Source organism: Pleurodeles waltl, chromosome 3_1 (assembly GCF_031143425.1).
Source record: "Pleurodeles waltl isolate 20211129_DDA chromosome 3_1, aPleWal1.hap1.20221129, whole genome shotgun sequence".
Taxonomy (NCBI): domain Eukaryota; kingdom Metazoa; phylum Chordata; class Amphibia; order Caudata; family Salamandridae; genus Pleurodeles; species Pleurodeles waltl.
The window spans coordinates 186,472,919-186,498,170 of record NC_090440.1 but is presented as its reverse complement, the minus strand read 5'-3'; the positions used below and the strand labels follow the sequence as shown (position 1 = coordinate 186,498,170).

Genomic DNA, 25,252 nt, shown 5'->3' with positions numbered 1-25,252 from the left:
TCAGTGGATGGATAGCAGCAATAATGCTTTCCTCTGAACATCTGGGAGTGGCAATCACAATGATGGTAGTTGCTGCGTTTTTCACACTTTGCAGCGTTCTTTCCCTTGTCCTGTTAAAAAAGGTAAGCGTCTTATTCCACACTCATTTCTCCTCCACTCAATAGGGAGCAATTTGAAAAGTAATAGTAAAGGCAGTCATATTGTGAGAGTTAATTCGGTCAGGGAGGTGATTGGTCTGCAGTACATTTCCTAGCTCATCTCCCAAATCCTCTACTGCTCCCATTTGCTTTTCTGCAAGATTCCCTGTATTCTTACCTGCTTAGGAATAGTACCAGCTGATAGGCAATTCAGGAAAACAGTGCTAAATCTACAATAAGACATTGGCGTATGTGTGCATCCATTTCTTCAATTAATGCACAGCTTCCCATGTTTCCACAGCATTCACATCTCTCATTTGGCAAACTCTCGGATTCATTTGGTTGATCCTGTGCACTCAATGTGAAAGTGTGAGGAAGGGAATTATTAGTCTGAGTTGTTAAAAGACCTTGCCAAGTAATATCAGTTTTCTGTATCGGGTCCAGTTAGGTTTCTTTAAATCAGACCTTAGCTAAGTCATGGGTAGCTCTGACACAGAGCAGTCAAGTTAACTCAAAGGAAAACGAGTGTGAAGCATTTATCAACGCCAAAAGAGTAAATTAATAAGACATATGACCCAAAAAAATCCCTCTCCAGTTTATAAAATAATGTGTATTTCTATCTGTAAATAGACAGCGAAACATCCAAAAATCAGATAAAGGGAACTGAGTTATGATTTTTGCAGGGTTTTCATAAATCAATGCAATTCACTCCCAAAAAGTTTTATAAATTACAGCTTTTCACATAGAGCAGTAGTCTGTGATCCTCGAACACAAAGGCAAAGTCAGTTTCAGGCCGACCGCAATGGAGCGCATGATCAGATGCAGGCGCTGGGTTGGTCCAAATCCAGATTTTACCTTTAAATTTAGACACTTTTCTGGTTCTTTTTCTTGATGATGACCTCATCTGTGGGATCCTGTGCAGCTTGAGCCTGGAGTTGCATTCCGCAGACATATGAAGTACTAAAGTCCACTGACAGCCTTGGTTCTCTACAGTGTTCGATTCTACTCACGAACTGGCAAGTAGTAGTAGTCTATGAGCCTCGGACTTTGTGCCCAAAATACATTATCTTTTGCATTAGGCTCGCAAGTTTCAGTTCTATGGGGAAAAAGAGTCAAGGGTCCAGACCTAGGGTGCATGTCTTAGAAGCTAGGACTCAATCTCACAGCTACACCAGTGAAGTCAAGTGGTAACTGGGCACTGTGGAGGTGCAGGGCTTCTTTAGCTTTAGTGTCCATAATTCTCAACAATGCTACCCACTCATACATCAATTCCTGTGGGACTGGCACTAAACAATCCCATAGTGCATCTCTCTGCCCAAATCCAAAATGTCGGGACCCCTCTTCCTGGGTCAGAGCTAATGGCACACCCTTGAGATGTGTTAAAAATAGTTAGCTACCCCTCGTGAAAAAAAACTCTTCTGCAGGTGGGTTCCCCCCTCTGGAGGAGATGCTAGCCTATCTACAGATAAAAGGATCGGGCAAGCTAAGGTGTAAATTGTATTTCCGTCTTGGAGGCGGTTGCTCATTTAGTGTTGGGCCATCTAAGGCCAAAGCCCTCTGGCCATCCTATCAGGAGGAAGCCACACCATCTGCCTCCCGCAGACCTTTGTTCCCCTGTCCTGAGAGCCATTCACTCCTCCTGACAGGGGAGACAGCAGACTGTCTCAGGTAACAACTGCTGTAGTGAATCAGAAACTGCTAATAGAACTTTGTGTCAAGCAAGTGGTGACTTTCTAAAGTCACCTTTATGATATGTTACTCTATATCTAACTTCAGCAGTATGTCAGTTTTAATGTATGATTGTAATGATTACTTTAATGGACCCAAATGGAAGTTAGTACTTAGCTAAGCGGTTGGGCTAGTGTAACCAAAAGTTACCCAGTGGGACTACCAGCTTTTCTACAATAAAAGTGAAAATTGTGATTCTTCACTATCTGATAGAGACTTTTAGCTTGCAGATTACGTACCTTCAAATTCTCTCCAGGTCTCAGGAATACTTTTCATGAGCAGTGCCCCTGCGCGCCGGTAGGAGGCGTCAATCAGCTCTGCGTCTGTCATTGACGTCATCTGCGCTGGAAATTACGTCACAGTTTGTATACAGATCTCACCCAGGCTCGCAGACGTCAGTTCCTTTCTTTCTGTACCAGCCAGCACTGAACCTTAGTTATATGCAGGCCCACTGGAATTATGTGGCAGAGAGGACCAAATTACGCGACAGGGTTGACCAATTTATGTGGCAAGAAAAGTCTAGTTATGCATTTATAACGCCAATAGCTCTAACTCAAGCAGATGCAAGATCTGTTGCATTGCAAATGCTTGATTCATTTGTAATGTTTCACTTATGGGCCAGTGTCAAATGATTGTATGTAATACTCATGTTAAAAAAAAAAAAAAAAAAATAGAATCCATGAATATCGTTGTTAAAATATTGAAACAAAAATCTTGTCGAATGCATTTGATTGTCGCCGATTGACAGAAATATTGCTATACAAATGCTTCTTACTCTCCTGATCTACTGATGTGTATAAGGTCCTCCAGTCATTCGGTACTCGGAGTCTTGGCCTTGCCTGGCATCCCTCCATCTCATAGGCTTCTCCTTCCAAACCCACTCCCTTTTCCCTTTCGTCTTTTATATTATTTTTTACAGAGAAACTCCCTGAACCTTTTTTGTAGCCCTGCCACACTTTTTCACCATTGTTTATTGTTTCCTCCTCAACCTGTTTGTACCCATGTCACTTTCCTTGCAGTCGTATTGGTCTTCAGCTCTACGTGACTGCTATTTGTTTCACTAATGACTTACTGTGCCCCTGAACTCCTCCCATCGCCAGCTAACTTGATGGCCATCTTGTAATGGCTTTGTTTATTTTAACCTTTGACGTTTTACAATTTGTTTTGCACCTCTTTTCATGTTTAGTTCATGCTTTAGTTCACACCTCCTTTTTCTCTACTTTTCTATAATCCATTTTTTATTACAACGTTTTTGCTACAAGCCTGTAAAATAGCAGCATGGCCCTCTTACGCTTACTTGTCAGTGCTGTATTGCTGATCAGGCAAAAAGCAACAGGCGGATCGACTATACTGCAGAGTTTTGGCGTCAGCTTTGCATCAGCTACCCATCACCATAAAGTAAGGGGTGATAATTTGTAACCCACTCGGCTCATATGAATCTCAGAAATGATAAAGGTTATTCAGCTCTAGGAAGAGATGGAAAACTCATATCTCAAAATGGTGTCGTCAGCATGGGTATGGTGAATTTCAGGTCAAGAGTCATTACTCTTCTGATCATTCAGAGCCAAAAATGTAGACCGCTAGATGGTTGATGATTTCAGTGGGAAACCTTTGCCACAGGTAAGTAAAATTTTACATTACTCCTTTTGTAGCTGGGGAGTCATGTTTAGCAGGAATTATAGTGTCTGAGCCAACAGCTAAAATAGGGAATGTTACCCTTTTCACTCATTATAGACAAGGGTGGCTTACTTCAACTATTCTACAAAGAAGGACTCCTGGAGTTCTGAGTATTTCAACATATGCCAGCGACTTGTGCTTAAAATCAAAGAAACATGCACCTTTCTGTTAAGACTGTTTTAAGGATGTGGCAAAAGATTTTGGGACAGATCTCATTATTGCGGTTTTCTTAGGCTATAATGACACACATTCACGTAAGATTGTGTCACTGGCCCTGACAGTACTTAAACTCCCCCAGACAGACAAACCCCTATCACGTTTCTTTGTCTAAAAATAGTTACAAAACAGGATCCAAGAGTTTAATTCTGTAATTTGGAGGACAGTATAAATGACTGTTATAGTATTTATTTTTATAGAAAGTGTTTCATATTTTTATTTATAGATAAGTTCTAATCGAAAGGTACAATAAAATTATTTGTTCAGAGTTCCTTGCGTTTCTACAAACACGTTTTTTCTCACCTATGTTTCCAATTCATTTCCAGTCAGTAATCAAAAGTTCTTTCTATGATAAATTTGCCTTCCAAAAGTGCCCTTTGATCTAAAACTGCAGCCAGCACATGTTTCACACAACATCTTACGAAAGCCTCTTCAAATTCTAAAACCGGGATAAACATCCAGTGACCATGTCTTCTCAATCACTCCTTAAATAGTGTTCAATTCTTTGATTACCATACTGTTGGAGGATGGCCCTCTACTTAGTGTGCAAAGCTAGGTACACTGTGCAAGGGATCCAGGCAACCACACATTGGTGTACAGGGGTAAAAACTAGATCGCCTAATCCTCTAATTTTTAAGGTAGGTTGGTCGAGCAGTTTGGCCAATCTTGGAGAAGTGCAAAGCATTTGTTGTACTCACAGTATCAATCATGCAACTCACACATTCGAAGGAATAACTCGAGACCAATTTATAAAAATACTTCAGATTTTTATATAATTTTTGACCCAAAGAGTATCAAAATTGGTTTAGAACTTTATGAGATGTGTGTTTGTGCGTAATTATGCACCATAGGAATCAATGGAAAGTCACTTTTAAAAATACATATAAAATCACACAGTTGCTTTACCAAGTTCTTCTTTTGCAGGTCGTCAGTGGGCACACTGTGCCAGCTGGAGAGGTTCGGTGGGGTGAGGCTACCAGTTCTGACTGGAGCAGCGGCGAATAGTCTCTGGAGCTGGTGCAGGGCCACTGCGGGGGACCACTTGGAAAAGGTCTGTGCAGGTAAGTTTAGAGATGGTTTGTTGGGGTTCCCTTGGAGTGTCGAGGTCGCAAGGATTGAGGGACCCTTAGAACACAGCAGGTTTTTCGTCACAGGGCACATGGTGGCCGGGTGCAAAGCGGATAGGTGAGCCAGGAGCTGTGCGCAAGGATGCCCTTTGGATCTGGAGGTAAGTCACTTTAAGGGTTGTTTGCAAAACAACGGGGGCACTCTGGTGGGATGTTTGGGCTGTTCCTGAAGTCCCTCAACTGGGACTTCCTCCTGGTCCTTTTTTCAGCCTCTGGTGGACTGGTTTCCGACTCAGCTGACCAGTACCCAGGGTAATAGTACGGTTTGACCACTGGAGGGCGCAGTGCCACCAAACTTGGCACACTTGCAGGGTTTGTCCTTGCGGGCATTGGTGTGTCGTCAGGTCCAGCTGCAATTTCCCGTTTGGGAATTAGTGACCGGTCAGTGAAGTGATCCTCAATGGGTTGCTGGTTTCTTCTCTGTTGCAGAGTGGTACCTCCACTCTGGAGGGAGTTCTTGGCCGATTGGCAAAGCCTGGAGGTCCTCTGGGGTTCTACAGGTTAGTCCAGTTGTCCAGCAGCTCCGCAGCAGGCAGAGTTTGGCACCTTTTCTTTGTGCTGCAGGTCCACAGTTTTCGGGCCTTGGATCTTCTTGGGGCTGGTCTTCTTTGTATCCTTCGAATCTGATTACCTGGTCTAGGAGTTCCAACTAAATACTGAATATAGTTGGTGTTTTAGGGGGAACCTGGTAGTGTCCAATGGGACACTTACCTTTGGGTTGCTACACCCACTTCAGTGACCACTTCCTGTTGAAAGGATCAATTCCCTATGCCTGATTGGCTATTTTCCTTCCATCTAAGATGGAGGAAAATGAAATGGAGGGTGCACCTCGAAGGCAACACCTTAGGGTGGTGCATGCTAGGTGTGGCCGCCACTCCTACCTTTGTGTAGTTTCCCACCTTTGCTTCTGCCAAAATTGAGGGTTTGCAAAGGGGTTGACCATTTGCTGCTAGCAGCAGGCCTGGGGGTCGAGTTTCAAAGGCGATAAGCCCTTTCAAGCTCATCACTAGGGCAGAGCACATTCCTGAGGGCAGAAGGTGTTAGCACCTCCACCCAGAAAGGGCATTGTTCTACAAACCAGAGAGACAGGGCTGTCCCCCCAAGGTTTGTAGATTGGGTGTCTAGCGGTAGAAAGCTTGATTGAACCAGTCAGCAACCATGCCAGGGTAGTTATCTTTTGCAGGAGGCACCTCCAAGGTGACCCCTGGGTACTTTTAGGGATGTATCCAATACTGGTACCAGTTTGGATTAATCATTCTGAGCTGTTTGATACCAAACAACCCAAGGTTCAGAGTGACCACTGTGTAGCTGGGAAACGTGTGTTGACCAGTGCCCAGCACATGTATTAAAATAGCTGCTCTGTTCACTCACTCTGTCCCAGATTTGGGAAGGACACAGTGGGGGCATATTGCTCAGGCAGGTATGCCCTCACATATGATATCATGCACCCTGCCTGAGGGCTGCAAGGCCTGACAGAGGAGTGTCTTACCCATAGCATATGTAGTGTATGGTGGACCAGGCACACAGGCAGTGTGCTATGTTGTGTTTGTGTTTTAGGTTTGCACTGCTGGAGGCATCTGGATGCATGGCCTAGAGGGTGGCACAATAAGTGCTGGTGCCCTCGGGGGCTTACCCATAGTACCCTATGCCCTGGGTACCAAAGTACCCTTTTACTATGGTCTTATAGTGGTAGCTAAAGGTGTATCCAATTGTGCCAATGCACCACAACTGTTTTAGGGAAAGAGCTCTGGCCCAGGGAGCCTAATTAGCAGGGACCCTGGGCACTACAATTTCTAGGCTACATCATACATCCGGCTAAAAGTGGGTGCTAACCATGTAAAAAAGAGGCCTTTTCTCACACTAAACCCCTACCCCACCACCACCAAATGAAAGAGGATGAGACTACCCTTTCCCTAGTGAATCAGCATTTAAGTAGAAGATCTTGGAAAGGCATCTGCATTGAGAGTCCCAGGTCTGTGTTCCACTTGAAAGTCCATTCCCTGTAGAGAGATCGACCACCTAAGCAGTTTGGGGTTTTCACCCTTCATCTGGTGTAGCCATCTGAGAGGCCTATGGTCAGTCTGAACTATGAAGTGAGAGCCAAACAGGTATGGCCTCAGCTTCTTCAGGGCCCAAACCACAGCTTAGGCTTCCCTCTCTATGGCACTCCAATTTTGTTCCCTAGGGACTGGTTTCTTGCTTATAAACGCAACTGGCTGGTCATGTCCATCAACATATTTTTCTGGGAAAGGACCGCTCCTATCCCCATTTCAGAAGCATCTGTTTGGACTATGAATTGCCTGGAATAGTCTGGTGCTTGTAGGACTGGAGCAGAGTATATAGCTTCCTTCAGAGTGTCAAAGGCCTTTTGGCAACTCACTGTCCAGTTAACCTTTTTGGGCATTTTCTTGGAGGTTACTTCTGTGAGGGGGGCAGCTATAGTGCCATAATCCTTCACAAATCTCCTATAGTACCTAGTCAAGCCAAGCAATGCCCTGACTTGTGTCTGGGTTGTGGAAGCTTCCCAAGCCAGAATAGTCTGACTCTTGGGTTGGAGGGGTTGTACTTGTCCTCCATCAACCAGGTGACCCAAATAAACAACTTTTCCCTGCCCTATCTGGCACTTACTGGCCTTGATAGTGAGGCCTGCCTTCTGCAAAGCCTCAAGGACCTTCCCTAGGTGGATCAGGCGATCCTGCCAGGTGGAACTGTAGACCACTATAATCATCCAGATAAGCTGCACTAAATGTTTCCAGTCTACCAACGGCTTGGTTCACCAACCTCTAGAAGGTGGCAGGTGCATTCTTCAGTCCAAAGGACATAACAGTGAACTGATAATGCCCACTAGGAGTAAAAAATGCTGACCTCTTTTGCTCCTGGGGTCAGTCCAATCTGCCAGTACAGAGATGTTAAATCAAAAGTACTCCGATATTTCGCTGCCCATAGTCTGTCTTTGAGCTAATCGGCTCTTGGAATTGGGCGTGCATCAGTTTTTGTCAAGAGTTGAGGCCCCTGCAGTCCACACACCTCCTTGTAGGAGTCTGGCCTGACTTATAGTGGGTACCTAGTGGTACTTACACATTGTGCCAGGTTCAGTTATCCCTTATTAGTAGATTATAGTTGTTCTAGCAGCTTAGGCTGATAGAGGTAGCTATAGCAGAGCAGCTTAGGCTGAACTAGGAGACATGCAAAGCTCTTACTATACCACTTATATCACTTAGCACTAGAGGATAAGAAACCCCCATACTCAGAGTTACTAAAAATAAAGGTACTTTATTTTAGTGACAATAGGCCAAAAGTATCTCAGAGGATATACTCCCTTAGGAGGTAAGTAAAATACATAAAATATACACACAGACCAAAATCAGGTAATTAAACAGTTAGACAAGTAGTGCAAACACTGTAGAACACATTAGAATGCAATAGGAGACAATAGGCCTAGGGGCAACACAAACCATATACTTCAAAAGTGGAATGTGAACCACGAATGGACCCCAGGCCTAGTGTAGTGTGTAGAGGGTTGCTGGGAGTGTAAAAACACTAAGGGTGTCCAAGATACCCCACCCCAAGACCCTGAAAAGTAGGAGTAAAGTTACCCTACTACCCCAGAAAGACAGTAAAGTCGAGATAGGGGATTCTGCAAAGACAACAACTGACCGCAAAGCACTGAAGACGGATTCTGGACCTGAGGACCTGCAAAGGAAGGGGACCAAGTCCAAGAGTCACGCAAGTGTCCTGGGGGGCAGGAGCCCACTAAACCCCGGATAAAGGTGCAAAAGGGCTGCCTCCGGGTGGAAGAAGCCAAAGATTCTGCAACAACGGAAGGAGCCAGGAACTTCTCCTTTGGTCAGAAGATGTCCCACTACATGCTGGAGGATGCAGAGTTGTTTCCACGCAGAAAGACCGCAAACAAGCCTTGCTAGCTGCAAGAGTCGCAGTTAAAGGTTTTGGGTGCTGTCAGGGCCTAGGAAGGACCAGGAGGTCGCCCCTTGGAGGAGGAGACAGAGGGGTTGCTCAGCAACACAGAGAGCCCATGCAGAAGCAGGCAGCACCTGCAGCAGCACCTGAACAGGCGTTCAGAAGATCTGAGCACAACGGTCGACTCAGCACAACAAAAGGGAGTCCCACGAAGTCGGAGTCCAACTCAGCGAGTTGGGCAGAGCAGGACAGAGTGCTGGGGACCTGGGCTAGGCTGTGCACGAAGGACGTCTTGCAAAAGTGCACTGAAGCCCGAGCAGCTGCAGTTCACGCAGTACACAGGATTACTGTCTGGCGTGGGGAGGCAAGGACTTACCTCCACCAAATTTGGACAGAAGGGCCACTGGACTGTCGGGGACACTTGGATCCAGCTCCTGTGTTCCAGGGACCACACTCGTCAAGATGAGAGGGGACCCAGAGGACCAGTGATGCAGAACTTTGGTGCCTGTGTTGGAAGGGGGAAGATTCCGTCGACCCATGGAGATTTCTTCTTGGCTTCCAGTGCAGGGTGAAGGCAGACATTCCTCAGAGCATGCACCACCAGGAAACAGTCGAGAAAGCCTGCAGGATGAGGCGCTACAATGTTGCTGGTAGTCTTCGTGCTACTTTGTTGCGGTTTTGCAGGCGTCCTGGAGCAGTCAGCGGTCGATCCTTGGCAGAAGTCGAAGAGAGAAGTGCAGAGGAACTCTGGTGAGCTCTTGCATTCGTTATCTGAAGAGAAACCCACAGGATAGACCCTCAGAGGAGGATTAGCTACAGAGAAAGGTAAACACCTATCAGGAGGGGTCTCTGACGTCACCTTCTGGCACTGGCCACTCAGAGGTGTCCATTGTGCCCCCACACATCTGCATCCAAGATGGCAGAGGTCTGGGACACACTGGAGGAGCTCTGGGCTCCCCTTGGGAGGTGCTGGTCAGGGGAGTGGTCACTCCCTTTTCCTTTGTCCAGTTTCGAGCCAGAGCAGGGCTGGGGGGGATCCCTGAACTGGTGTAGACTGGCTTATGCAAGGAGGGCACCATCTGTGCCCTTCAAAGCATTTCCAGAGGACAGGAGAGGCTACTCCTCTCAGGCCCTTAACACCTATTTCCAAAGGGAAATCCTTTGTTCTGCCTTCCTAATTTTTACCCCTGTCAACCAATGTGTGGTTGCCTGGACTCCCTGCACAGTATGCCTAGCTTTGCACACTACATAGAGGGCCAGACTCCTACATTTGGTGTGGCAGCGGTGGGATAAAGACTATGCATTTGTTGAAACCACTTTGTCAATTTTCTGAGCACATGGATAACTCTCCAAATTGCCTACGAGTAATTATTTTAGATTTTTTAATTGACTAAACAATTGTTTGCAATTAAAAAAAAAAAAAAAAAAAACTGTTAGGGCCCTGGTTAGGTCCCTACAACCTTAGCAAAAAGTTTTTTAAAGTCCTTACTTTAGTTGGCCTACCCAAAAAGGGGATTCTACATTTCTAAAAAGGTCCCAACTTTAGTAAAGTAAAAATGACAGATGCAGAGACCAAGATGCAGGAGCTCGACCTGGAACCTTATGAGGCATATAGCTATGACCAATTAAGGAGACTCTGCAGGCTGTGCCAAATTCGTACTGGAAAAAGCCCCAATGCAGAGAAACTTAAGTTTCTGGTGGCCCGGTGTGAAAAAGAGAATCCCCTAGATGATGGAGAAGATGATGCATCTGTGGTGGGTGAAGAAGTTCCTGTGAATAATGGGGATGAGGGTGGTTCCTCTTCTACCAGAAGCTCTAGAGCACCCACAGGAACAGACATGGACATTGCCAGGCTGACCAAGAGACTGGCCTTAGAGCAGAGGTCTTCAAACTGGGGGCCTTAAGTGATCCCAGGGGAGCGCCAAAATCTGGCCAAAAGAAATATTATACAGATAACTTGCCTTTGTTTTAAGCAGAAGCATGTTATTGCAGTTTTAAAAAGGTAACAGTACTTAACTGCAATGTTTAAATAGGTTTCGACATATTTAAACATTGCCATCTTTCTAAAATAATTGTGAAAAATTCTGAGGGGGGGCCCAATTAATTTTATTTTTCAACTGGGGGGGCGCTGCATTAAAATGTTTGAAGACCACTGCCTTAGAGAGTCAGCTCTTGGAAACAGAGAAAAGAGCTGGGCTTAGAACCCATCTCTGGTGGCAGCATACAAGTGTTGAGGGAGAAATCTTTCAAGATTAAACTCCCACAAGGAGTTGCCCCTCCCTTCACGGAAGGGGATGATGTAGTCAAATGGTTTTCTGTCTTTGAAAGAGCCTGTGTTGGGTGGGAAATCGAGAAAAGGCATTGGAGCACACTGATGTGGGAGTTACTCTCAGGAAAGTGCAGGGATTGGCTCCTCGAATGACACAAATTCTAAATCCTATGACCTCATGAAGGGTACTCTGATTGAGGGCTTTGTATTTACAACTGAAGAGTACAGAATAAAGTTCAGGGAGGCTCGAAAAAACCCAGAGCCAAACCAGGGTGGACTATTCAGTAAAAATGCTGTGTGGTTGGTTAGCTGGGAACAAGGTACAAGATTACGATGGGCTGTATAACCTGTTCATAACCTGCTCATGAAAGAGCATCTGCTGAGTAACTGTTTCAATGATACGCTGCATCAACATCTGATAGACCTGGGTCAATTTTCCCCTGAAGAATTGGGGAGGAAGGCAGACCACTGGGTCAAAACAAGGGTGACCAAAACTGCCACTGGTAGGGGAGACCGAAAGAAAAAAGCCAGGAGAAGTGATTGTGTCCTCATACATCCCTGTGGAGTGCCTGCTTGGAAATCAAATGTATTAAGATGGCTGCTCTGTTCACTCACTATGTCCCAGGTTTGGCAAGGACACAGTGGGGGCTTATTGCTCCTACAGCTATGCCCACACATATGATATGGTGCACCCTTCCACAGGGCTGCATGGCCTGCCAGAGGGGTGTCTTACCCATAGTATATGTGGTGTATGGTGGACAGGGCACACAGGCAGTGTGGTATGTGGTGCTTGTGTTGTAGGATTGCACCAGTACACCCAGCCTGCAATGGCAGTGTTGAGGGCATCTGGATGAATGGCCGTAGAGGGGTTGCACTATCAGTGTTGTTGCCCTCAGGGGCCTACCCATAGTACTCCGTGCCCTGGGTACCTAAGTACCCTTTTACTAGGGACATATAGAGGTACGTAAAGGTGACTACAATTGTGCCAGTGCATCACAACAGTTTTAGGGAAAGAGCTCTGGCCTAGGGAACCTGATTAGCAGGGACCCTGGGCACTACAATTTCTAGGTTACATCATACATCAGGCAAAAAGTGGGCGCTAACCATGTCAAAAAGAGGCCTTTTCTCTCACATACCAAATAATTCTGCCAAGATATCTTTTCCAATATGGTATTACGTGCCTTTGTTAGTTGTGAACCTCACTCTAATCACATCCCATTATTGTGTCTCAACCAATACTCGTCATAGACCGTCCAGAGTCACAATTGCGTCATGCGGTGTGCTCGAGCTCTCATTCACCTTCATGTGTTTTTGAAAGCCATAAACATCATTATAGAAGAGATATCCAGCTCTGAGATCATGCAGTGCACGTTGACTGTCACAGCCTTGCTAGGCATGACTGCTACTCATAAAATGATTAATGCTGCAGTAGTTTTTATTTTTATTCTATAACCTTCCCTGTATGTGTTGTGTGACGATAGGGCAGTTCTTTTCACTTTGCGGTTTAGCATCCATGAGTGTGCCCCAACCGTGAACGATATTCGGCTTTTTTTAACAGAGCAGGACATCAGCACCTTTATGCACAGTTTCAGATCTCTCTAAAGCAGATGCAAGACCAACAAGCTTCTTCGTTATAATCTTGTTATAATACACTGTAGTCACAAGGTCAGAAAAATAATTGTGATGTCTTGGAAATACTGAAAGATTGGTAGATCATTTACAGATGGGAAAGCCCCTTCTGATGGACTGTTGCATGTTATTCTTTCCAATAAGACATCCACATTTGCAAGGGAATCTGAATGTTCTCTGCCCCCTCCTTTGAGACATTGTCTTCCTGTGCTTTGGTGTATTAGAAGTTACCATTCACTAGAGGCCATAACTTCTGAATGGAGAGTTCATAAATTCCATGTCTCGAGTTGTATTGTTCACCACACGACTAAAGTGGTTCTCTACCTACCATACTCTTTGAGGAAAAATAATTATTTGCAAGAGTCTGAGCCCAGCACTAGATGAGAGGAGAGTGCACAGGATGTGAGCGTAGAACACTACAAACTGTAAACCGAGCGTTACAGGTAAGTAACAGTTACATAATTTATTCTATTTTCATATTGGTCAGAATGTCACATGAAAAAGATTCACATAGAAATACCCAAATACTACATTTGTTTCAGTTTTCCTTTGGACGTGTTCATGAGACTTCATTGAGTATATTACTGAATACAACTTTCATCCTACGCTGTTTATTACCTTCTGTTGAAATGCTCCTTGCAGACTTGCTAGCTTCCGTTGCATACCTGATAGGTTGTTGCATTTTTCACTGCTTTGAGGCACAAGTTTTATCTTTCCCAGAGGATGATGGTGTTCACTCCTTTGAAATAACGGCAGTATTTAAATATTTGCGGCATCCTAAAGGATTTCCCAACCAAGGAGAACTGGAGTTCCTCATTTTTCTTTGGATGTTTGGATGTCAGTTTTGGACAGAAACTCAATTGGATTAGCATACCCTTTGTTGGCTTGTTGTGCTTTGTTGTCACTGTCCCTTGGTGGCTTTTTCTTGGTGATCTGCGTCCAGCAGTATTGGAGAGGGAATGACGTTGGCTGGAAGAGAATGTTCTTGCCTGTAACTCTAGTCTATCTCTGGTTAACAATGTGTACAATTGGCTGCACTTTGGTTAAAGTATGAGTGCCTATGTGTAGGAAACAATGAGTGAGAGATCTAAGGTAAATTTGCTGGGGGGATGTTGAGTATGTGCAGTTCCCTGGGCTCAGAGGTGTAAAAGCATTTTGTGTCCCTGCTTGAATGCAGTTGTGTTCCCACTACTTCATAATATAAAAGATATGCAGTAGAGAAGGAGTTACTTATAAGCAATCTTTTTATACTACACATCTTTGACAGAGGCTGCTAGTGGTGTTGAAATATTATTGCAAAGTTGAACCCTATTTCTCAGAGCTGCATATTTGATACAAAAAGAAGCCCTTGTTATTTGCTAATATTATTCGTTGCCCTTGTCTTGCTAGGTCCATTCCATGTACCGCCGCACAGGAGCCAGTTTCCAGCAAGCTCAGGCCGAGTTCTCCCAAGGTGTTTTCTCCAACAGATCCGTCCAAAATGCAGCAGCTGGAGCTGCCTCTTCCGCAGCAAGAAATGCCTTCCAGCCTAACTAATTCCTTCTATCCTTGTCATATTCCCCAATCGGTGCCCCCCCTGGTTTAAATGAAGATGCACTTTCTATGGCTACGAAGTGAACAAGGACCTAACCCCTTTGGTTTCATCTCGATATACCTGCATCGTTGAGGACATTACCCTGCCTACCAGCAAAATGGAAGCTAACCCAAAAGACCTTGATTTACACAGAAACACATATCTATCTATATACAGGGCGAGAGGGTAAATGCGTCCTTACTCGCTCATCTAACCTCCCCCAAGTTGGAGAAGCAGGATTCTGAATCACAAACTGCTTTCTATGTCTGTTTTGGGCTTTCCATGATTTTATATTTTTCTGTATATTAACACGTTAATATTTTGTTTTCTCTCTTGTGGTTATTTTGTTTTTGGATAGAATTAATTCTAATGTACCGACCTAAAAAATTAAGAGTTGGACATATGATTGCTTTGTTTGGTACTATGCTGCGGTGCATTCGCAGCCCCTCATTCCTTTGGGGCACTGATTACCCATTGTCTTGGGTCGATAGCTTTTTTGCGTAGTTTCCTCTATAAAGTTATTTAGACACATGCTTTCATCAATGGGATGTTGCTGCAAGTATGCTTGCCAACAAACCTGCCTAATGGATTATCAGCTCCATGCTCCTCACTGGGAGGAACCTTCAAAGTACCATGGGCAAAGCTCAAACCTTTCAGAGTCCACTGTGGTTCACTACCACATTTAGTTTATTCCTCCAGACACCTGCATCTTGATTGCAGAAGGACATAAGTCAAGATGATCGGGAGGGAGTAGCCATCCTCCGATATAAAACCTGCACTTGCCTCACCCACATTCCTTTTTAGCCCGAGAAGAAGATCATATCAGTCCTAGAATGTGCAACCTTCTGACTGCTCCCTGGGAGGGTTGACAAGACGATGGCCACTCTAGCCAGGAAGGGGTGTTCCTGTCTTTGCCTCACCTTAGTAATGGTGCAATGGAACCATGTGTTCCGTTGGAACTGCCTATGTTCCTTACCTGGAAAGGTGGGGCTATGTGGCCATTTGTTCCAGAATTTAGGGAGCCGCATGTTAGCATCCTAACTAGAGCAGAAAGGTTTGAACTCTGAGTGGTCACTGTAACTTATAGAGTTGGCTGTGATACCCTTGCCCAAACCTGCTTGGGGAGATTGTGGTCGACCTCTCTATAGCTTGTGGGATGTGTTTGGTGAGTCTCATCAGTAGTAGGAGGCCTTGCTGTAATCACCCAAGACAGAACTGGTAAGGCTTATGTGGTTTTAGTCACAAGAACTACAGTAACTGTGTATATTTGCACTGGCAAAGAATGAAACATTTACCTTTAATTGTTTGGTACTAACGCTGCAAGTGGGCATGAGATTTTCTGTTGTGACCTAAGGGGTAGGTGGCCATAAAGGTCAGCAGAAGTAGAGATGGGACAGTGTGGAGGCAATGCTCTTTCAACTCGCTCTTCCAACTCTTTGCTGATCACCAGACCAGCTTATATATGTTTGCTCTATTACAGATATATCTGCTTACAAACGCAGAAATCATTTTAAAAACAACATGTTTTATTTGGAGCAGTAGCAACAATCCTGATTTCTTTTGATTGTATTCCCTTTGGGGTCTGTCTTCCTAGCTTTGAGCTATGAAACTCTCCTGCAGTATTCTTTCTTTCAACAATGTTGTTCTCCTTCGGCCTATTAAGAGTGTGCTTCAGGTTTGCTTGGCACTGATGTGATGCCATTGATGAAAGTTGCTTTCTAAACAGTGTGGCTCAGAAATCTGTGTGCCAAGTACCAACCCTATTTATTGTCTAGCCAGTATGTCCAAAATAAGTTTGTCTAGCCGACCTTGCGTTTCTAACATGTGCAGCCTGGGAGGCCCCAGTGAAAGGACGTTTGGGTGGGTTGTATGCGCTCATGGGGGAGGGGGGGGGGTTGTTTAAAACAATGACATATCTCACAGGCCCTGCACAACACCTCTCTACTATGTGGAAAATATTCACAGAAAATAGAGAGGGTGGAGAAGGCACCTTCTTTGAAATCATTGACATGGCTTTTTTGACAGGGGACTGCACTGAATGAAACTCTCCATGAACTGTGGGGAACAGCAGTTGGATCTGAACCCTTGAAAGTGGATGTCTGCATTGACAAACTGGGCTGTACTGGAGCATAATACTTTTTGGCAGAAAAGTGCAGTTAAGCCTCTGGAAGCCTATTTTTGAAGTACATGTGTACCGGGGTCTGACAAATCTTGTATTTCTGCAAGAACTTATCTTTGCTGATGCTGAGCATGTAGGATCCCAAAGTAAAATAAAAATGAGGTTTCTATCTTAAAAACAAATTTTCCAAGTGGATACTTCGACAAACGGGCCAGTATGACCTATATATTTCTGCCTGTGCTGCACAGTTCCTTTGAAAGAATTCTAATTTGTATAATTTCATTGCATCACTGTCAGTCCTATTGTGTGCAGCAGAGTATATAGATGTTTATATCCATTTCCCTTTGTTCGATGTCTCCAAATTACAAGAATTTAACTGAAAATTCAATGTTTGGGTCATCCAGATACCATGCATGCACAAATCTGTTTCATGCTCCATATGTGGTGCATGGTTGCTGCCCCTTTTCATTCTGACTTTCCTCTGAACTCCATATTAGACTCTGCTTAGACATTCCACACAGCCTGCACTAAAGCACATTATTTGCTGGTTTACGTTGCAGTGGACTGTCTTTGGTGCGTGGGAATCTGGATGTGTGTTAGTTTGTTTTGGTGCATGCATGTCCAGTGCAGGATGGGCATGGGCATGGATAGCCAGATTTTCAGCAGAATTATGGATTCTATAAATACATTTAAATTCACTGTCTCTAAATCTAATCTTGTATGCATATCCTGAAAATCTGGCTTGACTTGCAGACCTGAGCACCCTTATTTTGGGAGCTTCAAGTGTATAGCTAGAAAGTGTCATGCAAAACTTTCAGCCAGTTCTGGTGTTTACAAAGCATTATATTGCAGCCTGCAATTTACACTTTTGTGTCAGCTGAGGAAACCCCACCTGCAACGTGGTTTTGGATAAAACACCTAGCTTGGCTGTGACAACTAGGCAGGTACCTGCTGATACAACGACTAGTAAAAGACTGTGGAAAATGTGCTGTTTCTCTTGACATGTTTCAGTTGAGTTAAAGCAGGGTAGAAGGGTGGTAGACATTGTGATTGATTTGTTTCTGCAACCATTGGCGCTCTCAGATGCTTTGTGTATTGAAATGGCCGGGAGAGGCTTGTTTAAGAAAAACAAGGTGTGTGAGAGGTAGTGTCATTTCCTTTCCTTTCCTTTCCTTTCCTTTCCTTTCCTTTCAGAAAGCCATTAAAATGTAATTATCAGGATTTCCTCATTGTATTTTAATTTTGCCAGGCTACCTTGTCTATTAATCTTTTATTGTCTTGTCTCTTTTTCACCAGGCGTACCAGTGTCTGGAAAGCATTTCCATTGCAAAATTCCTGTCACTTTGTTCTCCTTGTCACCAGGCCTAGCAGCATTGTTTACTTCCCCCTATGCTATGTTATTTCTTGCCCCATTTGAACTATCAAAACCCCTGATGTGTGCTCAAGGCTTCCCATTCGCAGCACTGCAAACCGCATGCATCAATAATAATGTGTCCCTTGTTTGCTAATTGAAATGTGTTGCTTGGAGTTACTTCTTAAATTACAGTCAGTGTCGTTCTTCGTTTGATGTAAACTCCTAAAAGACTGCATGGACTGTCATTAATGTAGAACAAGAACATGGACACAAAACAAGGATTGTTCAAGCAAAAGAGGGGTAGTTGATGATAATCCGGTGATTCCCATCTCTCTATTTTTCAGCCTTAAATCATCTCTTTACTCGCTCCCCAGTATATCTTCCTGAATTTTGAAAGGGTTCTCTTGCCCTCCCTGTCCTGCCCTGCCCCCTCCCCATCGCCACCTGTACTGAAATAGCCTCTCGTTCTTACTTTCACAATATCTTACTTTTAGCACACTCCGTAAGTCTGTCTTTACCACATGCTTCATCTTCTGCAGCCAAATCACTTTGTTTCGAGTGGCTGTAATGGAAGTGTGCAGTGTATGTGTGTTAACTGAATCCCACCTTTGCACTTAGCCTAATTAGGCTGTAAGTTCTTCAGTAAAATGTAAAAGTTTTCTACCTTTCTCAGCATTTAGAATGTAAGCAGGTTCCTAAGTGGACGAATATATCAAGGCATGGTATACCGTGCTACCCATCGAGGGCCTTATGACTTATGATGTATTTATTCTGTGACTGGTTGACAGTGTCAACGTTCAGTCTCTGATTCATAGATTGCAAAAGTGGCCATGTTTGTGGCCTACTATTTTGTTTCACTGTAGTGGTTTATACTAAATGGCTTTGAGGAGCATAAATTGTCTACTCTAAACTTCTTTATCATTATCCTTTCACAATTAGTCATTTCAAATCTTTAGTTTGATCTATGACTCCTAGGGTGGGCAGAGTACAAGGAACTTTGAATTTTTTATGTTCCTTACATTAACCTATTTAGCTTTTGTATTGAGTTAGTGATTTTTAAATGGACGTTCTAGTCAATTTTCTTCTTGAAGCAGACATTTCTTCTGTGTGTCCGGTATCCGGCAACGGCGATGGGACCAACTTTTTGTGTGGTCCAACTTTTGAAAAGCTCTACTTGAAATAATTCCTTTAGTGAAAGCACATCATATCCGATTCTTCACAACTCATCCTTTCCTTTTTCCTTCTAATGATGCAACAATGCATATTTGATCCAATAAAGAGAAAAAGTATTCACTCATAATGTATAGTTGTTATTTACAGGGAGCGCATGTGAACCTGAGACAACCTGGAGGGCCTACCACTGTTCCCTAATGCACTCTGTCAACTCGAGACCATAATCGTGGTCTTGGCTACTCAAATTGTAATGTATACTAAACTCTGTAAACACATGATTCACAGTTCTGCAATCACTATTGTGAAATTAATAAAGAATAAGTATTTAGTACTGATTGTTCCAACCACCCCACTGTTTCACTGTCTTACCTGTTTTACAGACTAACAACCTTACAGAAGTAACATATATCCAACACAGCAGTCGTTTTCAGGGTTTGTGAGTGAGACCATTTCAGAGGCCATTTTCCTCAAACAGCATCCAGTTGAAGCATTGCTAAGAGGTTTTGGGCCTCTAAGTGAGCTGCATTAGCCGAGCCACCAATCATCACTATTAAATCCATCAATATTAGTGTAAGTCAGTCGCACTTAATGCTTGGTTGGATCCACAAGCTGTTGACGCCGAGTGCAAACTGTGGCTTCCCTTTGCTACCAGCACAAGAAAGAGTTAGGTTGGCTTTTAGCCAGTATTATTGGAGAGCCCCAAGGCCATGAAATTACTCACCCCCGTAAGTGACATTTATTGTGAATAACTGCCCCAAGTTTCCTTGCGTCTCGGTAAGAGTGTGAGGACCACTGCAGCTCCAGCGGAGTACGTGCTGCAGCAATGAGGCCATAAATACACACACAAAATTACCTTTAACTAGACTTTGAGCTAAACAAGAACCATTGACCCCCTCATCATACCTCATACTGTAAGCTTTTTTGGGAAAAGCATTAATGGTTCTTAGATCAGCTAATAAGGGAGCCCACTAGCTGTCTTATGGAAGCTGCCAAGTGGCATTTTGTAGGAGATTCTGAAGTGTACAGCTAGCATGGGGCAATAGTGTTTAGCTCGGTGCCAGCAGGCACTTTCAGAGCACAGCAAGTTGTGTCCTAGACAAGCTTTTCTTTCCTTGAACAAGGAAGGTGTTCAGTCATTACCAGTGACAGCACTCTTATTCCTGGCTTCCCCCAGCATATCTGAGTTCTCTAGGGTGTGACTATAGTTTGGAATGGAAGATTTAACAATATTTTCTGGGCATCTCCACATCCACCATTTTGAAATGCACCAGACAGGGCTAAAATGATTTAAAAGTGTTGCTTTATGATGTAATTTTCACATCTTTACATGTATAAAATGTATATGTTCTCGCAAGAAACTTTTGTGCTTCGATAATAAAGAGAATCTGTAAAATATGAAGTAGTGGTTTTACATGCGTTTATCTTAGTGTGGACCCTCTTTAAATCTAGCTATCCAGAGGTAAGTGTAGATGTGCACCAGACAGCTGTGCTGAAGTACCTCTATACCGACTCGTAGTGCAGGAACTGCAGACTGTTCTTTACCTGCTCTGCCAATCCACCTTCAACCTGCACGGCGCAGCTATCTGGAATGGACAGACTAGTGAGCAAATACAGTGTTTGGATGACTAAATATCAGCGACCTGGTGATGCTTGTTCTGTGCCTGCTAGCATCCCATCAGTGTACTCAAGTATTGCATCTTTTATAGATCCACATACTATATTATTTTAATATTTTTACTGGAAGATTGAAGCTGTGAATCTTCCGGGGAAAATAAAAATACAACATGCTGTGCCTTTTAACAAAAGCCCAGCAAGGGGGTTCTATCCCACAGTCAAGTTGGGCTCACTTTTACCCATGCCTTGCTAACCTGCAGCGATACTTCTCTCACTCTCCCTGTGCCAGATTATTTCCGCACTTGCTAGCACATGGGATTAAAAGCTTGCATTGCTTCAGGTTTATGTCTGGGTATTTAAAACCCCAGGCTTATTTCACCAGGTATAGTATATCTCTCCTAAGAGAGTTCAAAAAAGTCTGATGCCCAATGTGGCAAGAGCCACATCTCTGAGGATGACGCCATTAGATCAAGGAAACCAGAGGAAAATTTCCAAGGCAACGTCCAAAACAGTCAACTTATCTAACACTTCCTTGCCCTCAAGCCCCAACATGGTAGAGATGCTGAGCTTTCTAAGTGGGGTAGTCCTTCTATACTCAGACTATCTCTAATATTGCCTCTACTGGAAGTACTGCTCTGGCTGCAGCAATCATTTTTCTGTTCAACCAACACCATGGCCACAGTGTGCTCCTTGATGTCGTCTCTGGCACTTTGAGGATCCTAGCTGCCATTCTCCACAGTGTCAAAATTATCCATGCCAGCCATGATGTCTGCGCCTTTGATGGTGGTGCTGGTCCCTTCTTCGACCTCTGCTCCGTTGTCGAAGCACTGTGAGTCACATCGGCCTATGTGGTGTTCTCCACAGGTGTGGGTAACTGAAAAAACTGTGCCAGAAGTGCGAATGCTACTGAGTGTTGTATGCGAGGGGAGGAGGCTGAGAAGGCTAGAACTGGCCAAACTGAAGGAGAACTCCAGAGACCTCCATCACAAGGGGAACAGCCTCAGTTTCCAGAGGAGCTGGGGCTGTTTGAGGGGAAGTTCAGGTCAGTGAAACAGCTCCTCAAGGAATACAAGAAGAGTTCCCTGGAAGCTCAGGAGTGCAATCAGGATGTGGATTACCCCTTATCGGCAACTGACCCATCTGAGGATTATCCCAACAGTCCAACTCTGAAAGGCTATTCAGGAAATTGACACAGTTCCAGAACTTCACACTCTAGAAGTCCCAACTATCCCTATCCCAGGACAGAGTCCTGGTTTTGCCCTAAGTCTTGTAGGAAACGAATGGTGGAACACCAGGATTTTTGTCTTTTTGAGGGGGGGGGGGTAGGTGTGAAGAGTGTCTGCTGTAGATTACGAGGCGGTCAGGGTCTGTTGGGTCTCATGTTACGGTGTAGGCTCAGGATGTGTGTGATTTTGGAGGACATTCCCTTACAGTGGCCTGAGCTGAGCGTGGAAGGACAAAGTAAGGTGATGGATTGCATATAGGCGGCCTTCGGCTGATAGATCTGACCCCATCTGACTGTAGGCTGAATGGTCAAAGATGGCAGAGGGTTGGCTGTATTAGTGCCCTGTGGCTCGATCCCAAAAACAAGCTTCAAATCTGCATCATGGACCTACGAGGTGGTCCTGATGGTTGTCCCAGGCACAGGTAGAGATTCTGCTGTTCTTGATGGGTATAATTACAGCTGTGTTCCACGAACAGCAGAAAAATGGCACCCACTTACTTACCCTGCCCAAAGTAGCACAAGAAAGCTGGAGCTTGGCTGCAAAACTGATCACTGGCCTGGCAGCAAGAAACGACGATAGGGCAGATTACCTCAGCAGGTTAAACTCTGAGTAGCACGAGTATGAACTAGACCCGACTGTGGTGGATGACCTGTTTGTCCTTTGGGGCAGTCGCAGACTATATTATTTACTACAAAGAGAATAAGCAAATGCTCTGGTTTTACCTCCAGGCTTTAGGAACCAGTGTCCTGAGATGCGTTTTTCATATGAAAGATAATTAATCTAAGTGATTCCTCCGGCCACTCTGCTGCAGAGACTGATGGAAGAGGGTGCCTTGGGAGAAGTGCTATTACTGCATTGCTCTAGTGGCCTAGAACTAGGGATGCCAGAACTTCTCTTCATATTGAGGTGGACTCACTTTCAGCTGTCAGTAACCAGTCACATTCTAAGCAGGAATTTGTGCAGGATTCTACATCATGACTTGACTGTTTCAACTTGGCTTCTGCAATCCTAGAGTTCAGTCACCTGGGGATGTTGCTGGAGAGTGTGGAATTGCTAATAATCTCTAGGGCAAGTTCTTCCAACAGTAAGTACACGCAGAAGTGCAGGGGGTTTACCACATGGCGGTCACCAGATGCTCTGTAAGCCTCATTAACTGTTGCCATACATGCTATATTTATCCAGGTCTTCAACATGCCTCTATTCATGCCCCTGTATCAGCCTGTTCATCCAAGCTGTGACTAAGAACTTCTTTAAAAGCTTATTAAAAATGGACCCACAGTCCGCAAACCAGTGTCAAATCTATTGTTAGTCAAAGACCTTGCAAGCACACTAAGGGGAACATGAACTAGATCTCGTCCAAAAAGGTGGCCTTTACTCTGCCTTCTTCAATGAAAAGCTTCTAGCCAATGTGTTTCGTCTAGCCTCATCGCCTAGAATTCCTCAGGGCTAATATTAAGAATAAATCATTTTAAAATTGCACAATCCCAATGGAATGTTGGATCCAAATTCAATGTATAATTTGCTTCCGAGATTAATGCAGTCCTGGAGGAAACACCTGCAGTAGATTAATTCACTACAATTCAATACAGTTCAAATGTTAGTTCATGCCATCAGGGTCATGTTACCGTATTAAAGATGATTCATGCGGTTAGGTCAAACAAGGGTGTGTCAGGCTTTTATCTTATCCCCATCATGTGTGTGATCAGAATGAGATAAACGCTGGGTGATGCTTTCAAGTCCTGGTAACACTTTGTGGCTCACATCATAGCCTTGTTTGACCTAACTGTGTGAAGCACCAATATATGGCGCTATGACCTGTTGGCACAAACTAATATTTGAATTATTGCATTCATTATTTACAGTTAAGGGGCATTGTAGTTCCAGTAGGTCGTCGAAGGTGGTGTTGGATTTACTCCAGGTCTGAGCTTTATTACATTTACAACTATTTTGGTTTTTTTTTTTTTTTTTTTTGCTGTAGTAACTTTAGAAGTGAAGTTTGTTAATAGCAATGGGCTTACTCTTTTGTGAGTGGATGTTTAGCCATTCCTAAACACCTTCCTTTTTTTTTGTAAATATTCGCCATTCCCTAACCACTTTCCCTATTCTTCATACACTAGGTGCACAAGTACTGAGGTCTCTGCATAGAATAGATAAGAGAGACGGAGACGGGTACAGCTGCACGCCAGTTAGTGAATAGCATTTTGTAGTAAATGAGTAATACTATTGTAGTACTAAAAAATGTAATACAAAATACCGTTTGTGAACAGGGCTCCACGTTTCTAAGCTTTATGGATAATGCCCGCCAATACATTAGAAGGGACCAAACTGATAAACCAACTGTTGACTTCAACAGTACTCTTTGTTCCCATTAGTGTCTTTTCTGTCCGATTCTCTGCCACCGCTGGTCCTTTGTCTGATATTTGTAATTAATTTCCTTCTATGTAGATTGTACGCAGGGTACTTACAGAGCGCAACTTTACTATAAAATAGCTGAGCTCTGTACTCGAAAAAGTGGGGTACAGATCTTCACGTGGGTGGGGCTTCTCTTCAAATGTTGGCCAGTGCGGGAATGTAGAAGCCATTTCTTCCTGCGTATGAGGTGTTCTTTGGACGGGTGGTGTTTTTTCTGGACTAGACTTGTGCTGGCCCGTCCCTCAACACCCATACTACTCACAGGCCACTTTGGAATTAAACTGATTGGTCTTTGGTGCTCTGAAGTGGACAGAAAAGCAACATAGGAGCACTATATGAAACTCGTGAAATAAAGTTCCTTCCTGAAAGGGTGAAGTGATGGCGGTAGTTGGATTTTCTCCGGGATGCTCTTCCAGAGCTTGGCACCAGAGGAGGCTTGCCTTTTGTACTCTTTAATTGTTTTTCGGATTTCAGCCTGTGATGTCAGGGCTCTGGCCCCCGGATATCAGCTTGGAAGAGTTATTAGTTGTAAACTGCCTTAATTACGACTCGACAGATGTTGAAGGTAAGTTGGGTGGGCAGTGGGGCCTAGTGGAGTTCTCAAAATTTGAAAGTGATCTTCTGATACTTAGTCCTTTAAGGCTCTTCGCTGTATGTAGTGTGCTCTTCTGGGGTACCATACGGATGTCTGGGACGCCAATGTTCTGATAGGTGCCTGATTCCAAGTCAGGGAGGGCCAATGTTTGAAAGGCAGAACTGAAGTTGTTTTCTTTGTGATTGTCTTGATGTGTGTATACGTGAGAGATAGTGCTATATGTCTTAGCCAAGTGTGCCTAGAAGGTAAAGTCACTGCCAATATAGAAACTGGGTGATTCAGAGCTGTCTGCACGTTGGTGTGTGACTCTGCCCAGATTTGTAGCCAAAAGACATTCTCATAGTTGCCGGTAGCAGTTGGTGGTGATATGGATGACCTTCAAGTCCAGACTTGGATGGTGGAGAGCAGTCATTCAGACTATTGCTGGTGCCAACGGTGGACTTTCTTTTTAGGTACGGCTGGCTGTTATAAGTCTTTGATCACAT

General features: G+C 44.2%; 1 protein-coding gene across 1 annotated transcript in view; it reads left to right on the top strand.

Moving 5' to 3' along the window:
* The window catches only part of SCAMP2 (secretory carrier membrane protein 2), a 173,325-nt gene extending 153,006 nt beyond the window's left edge, over positions 1–20,319 (top strand). The window contains exons 8-9 of the mRNA XM_069222145.1: positions 5–122; positions 14,091–20,319. Of these exons, the coding sequence (XP_069078246.1) occupies positions 5–122; positions 14,091–14,237 (265 nt within the window). The 3' untranslated portion in view covers positions 14,238–20,319. The remainder of the gene's footprint in view (positions 1–4; positions 123–14,090) is intronic.
* Positions 20,320–25,252: the final 4,933 nt, after the last annotated feature.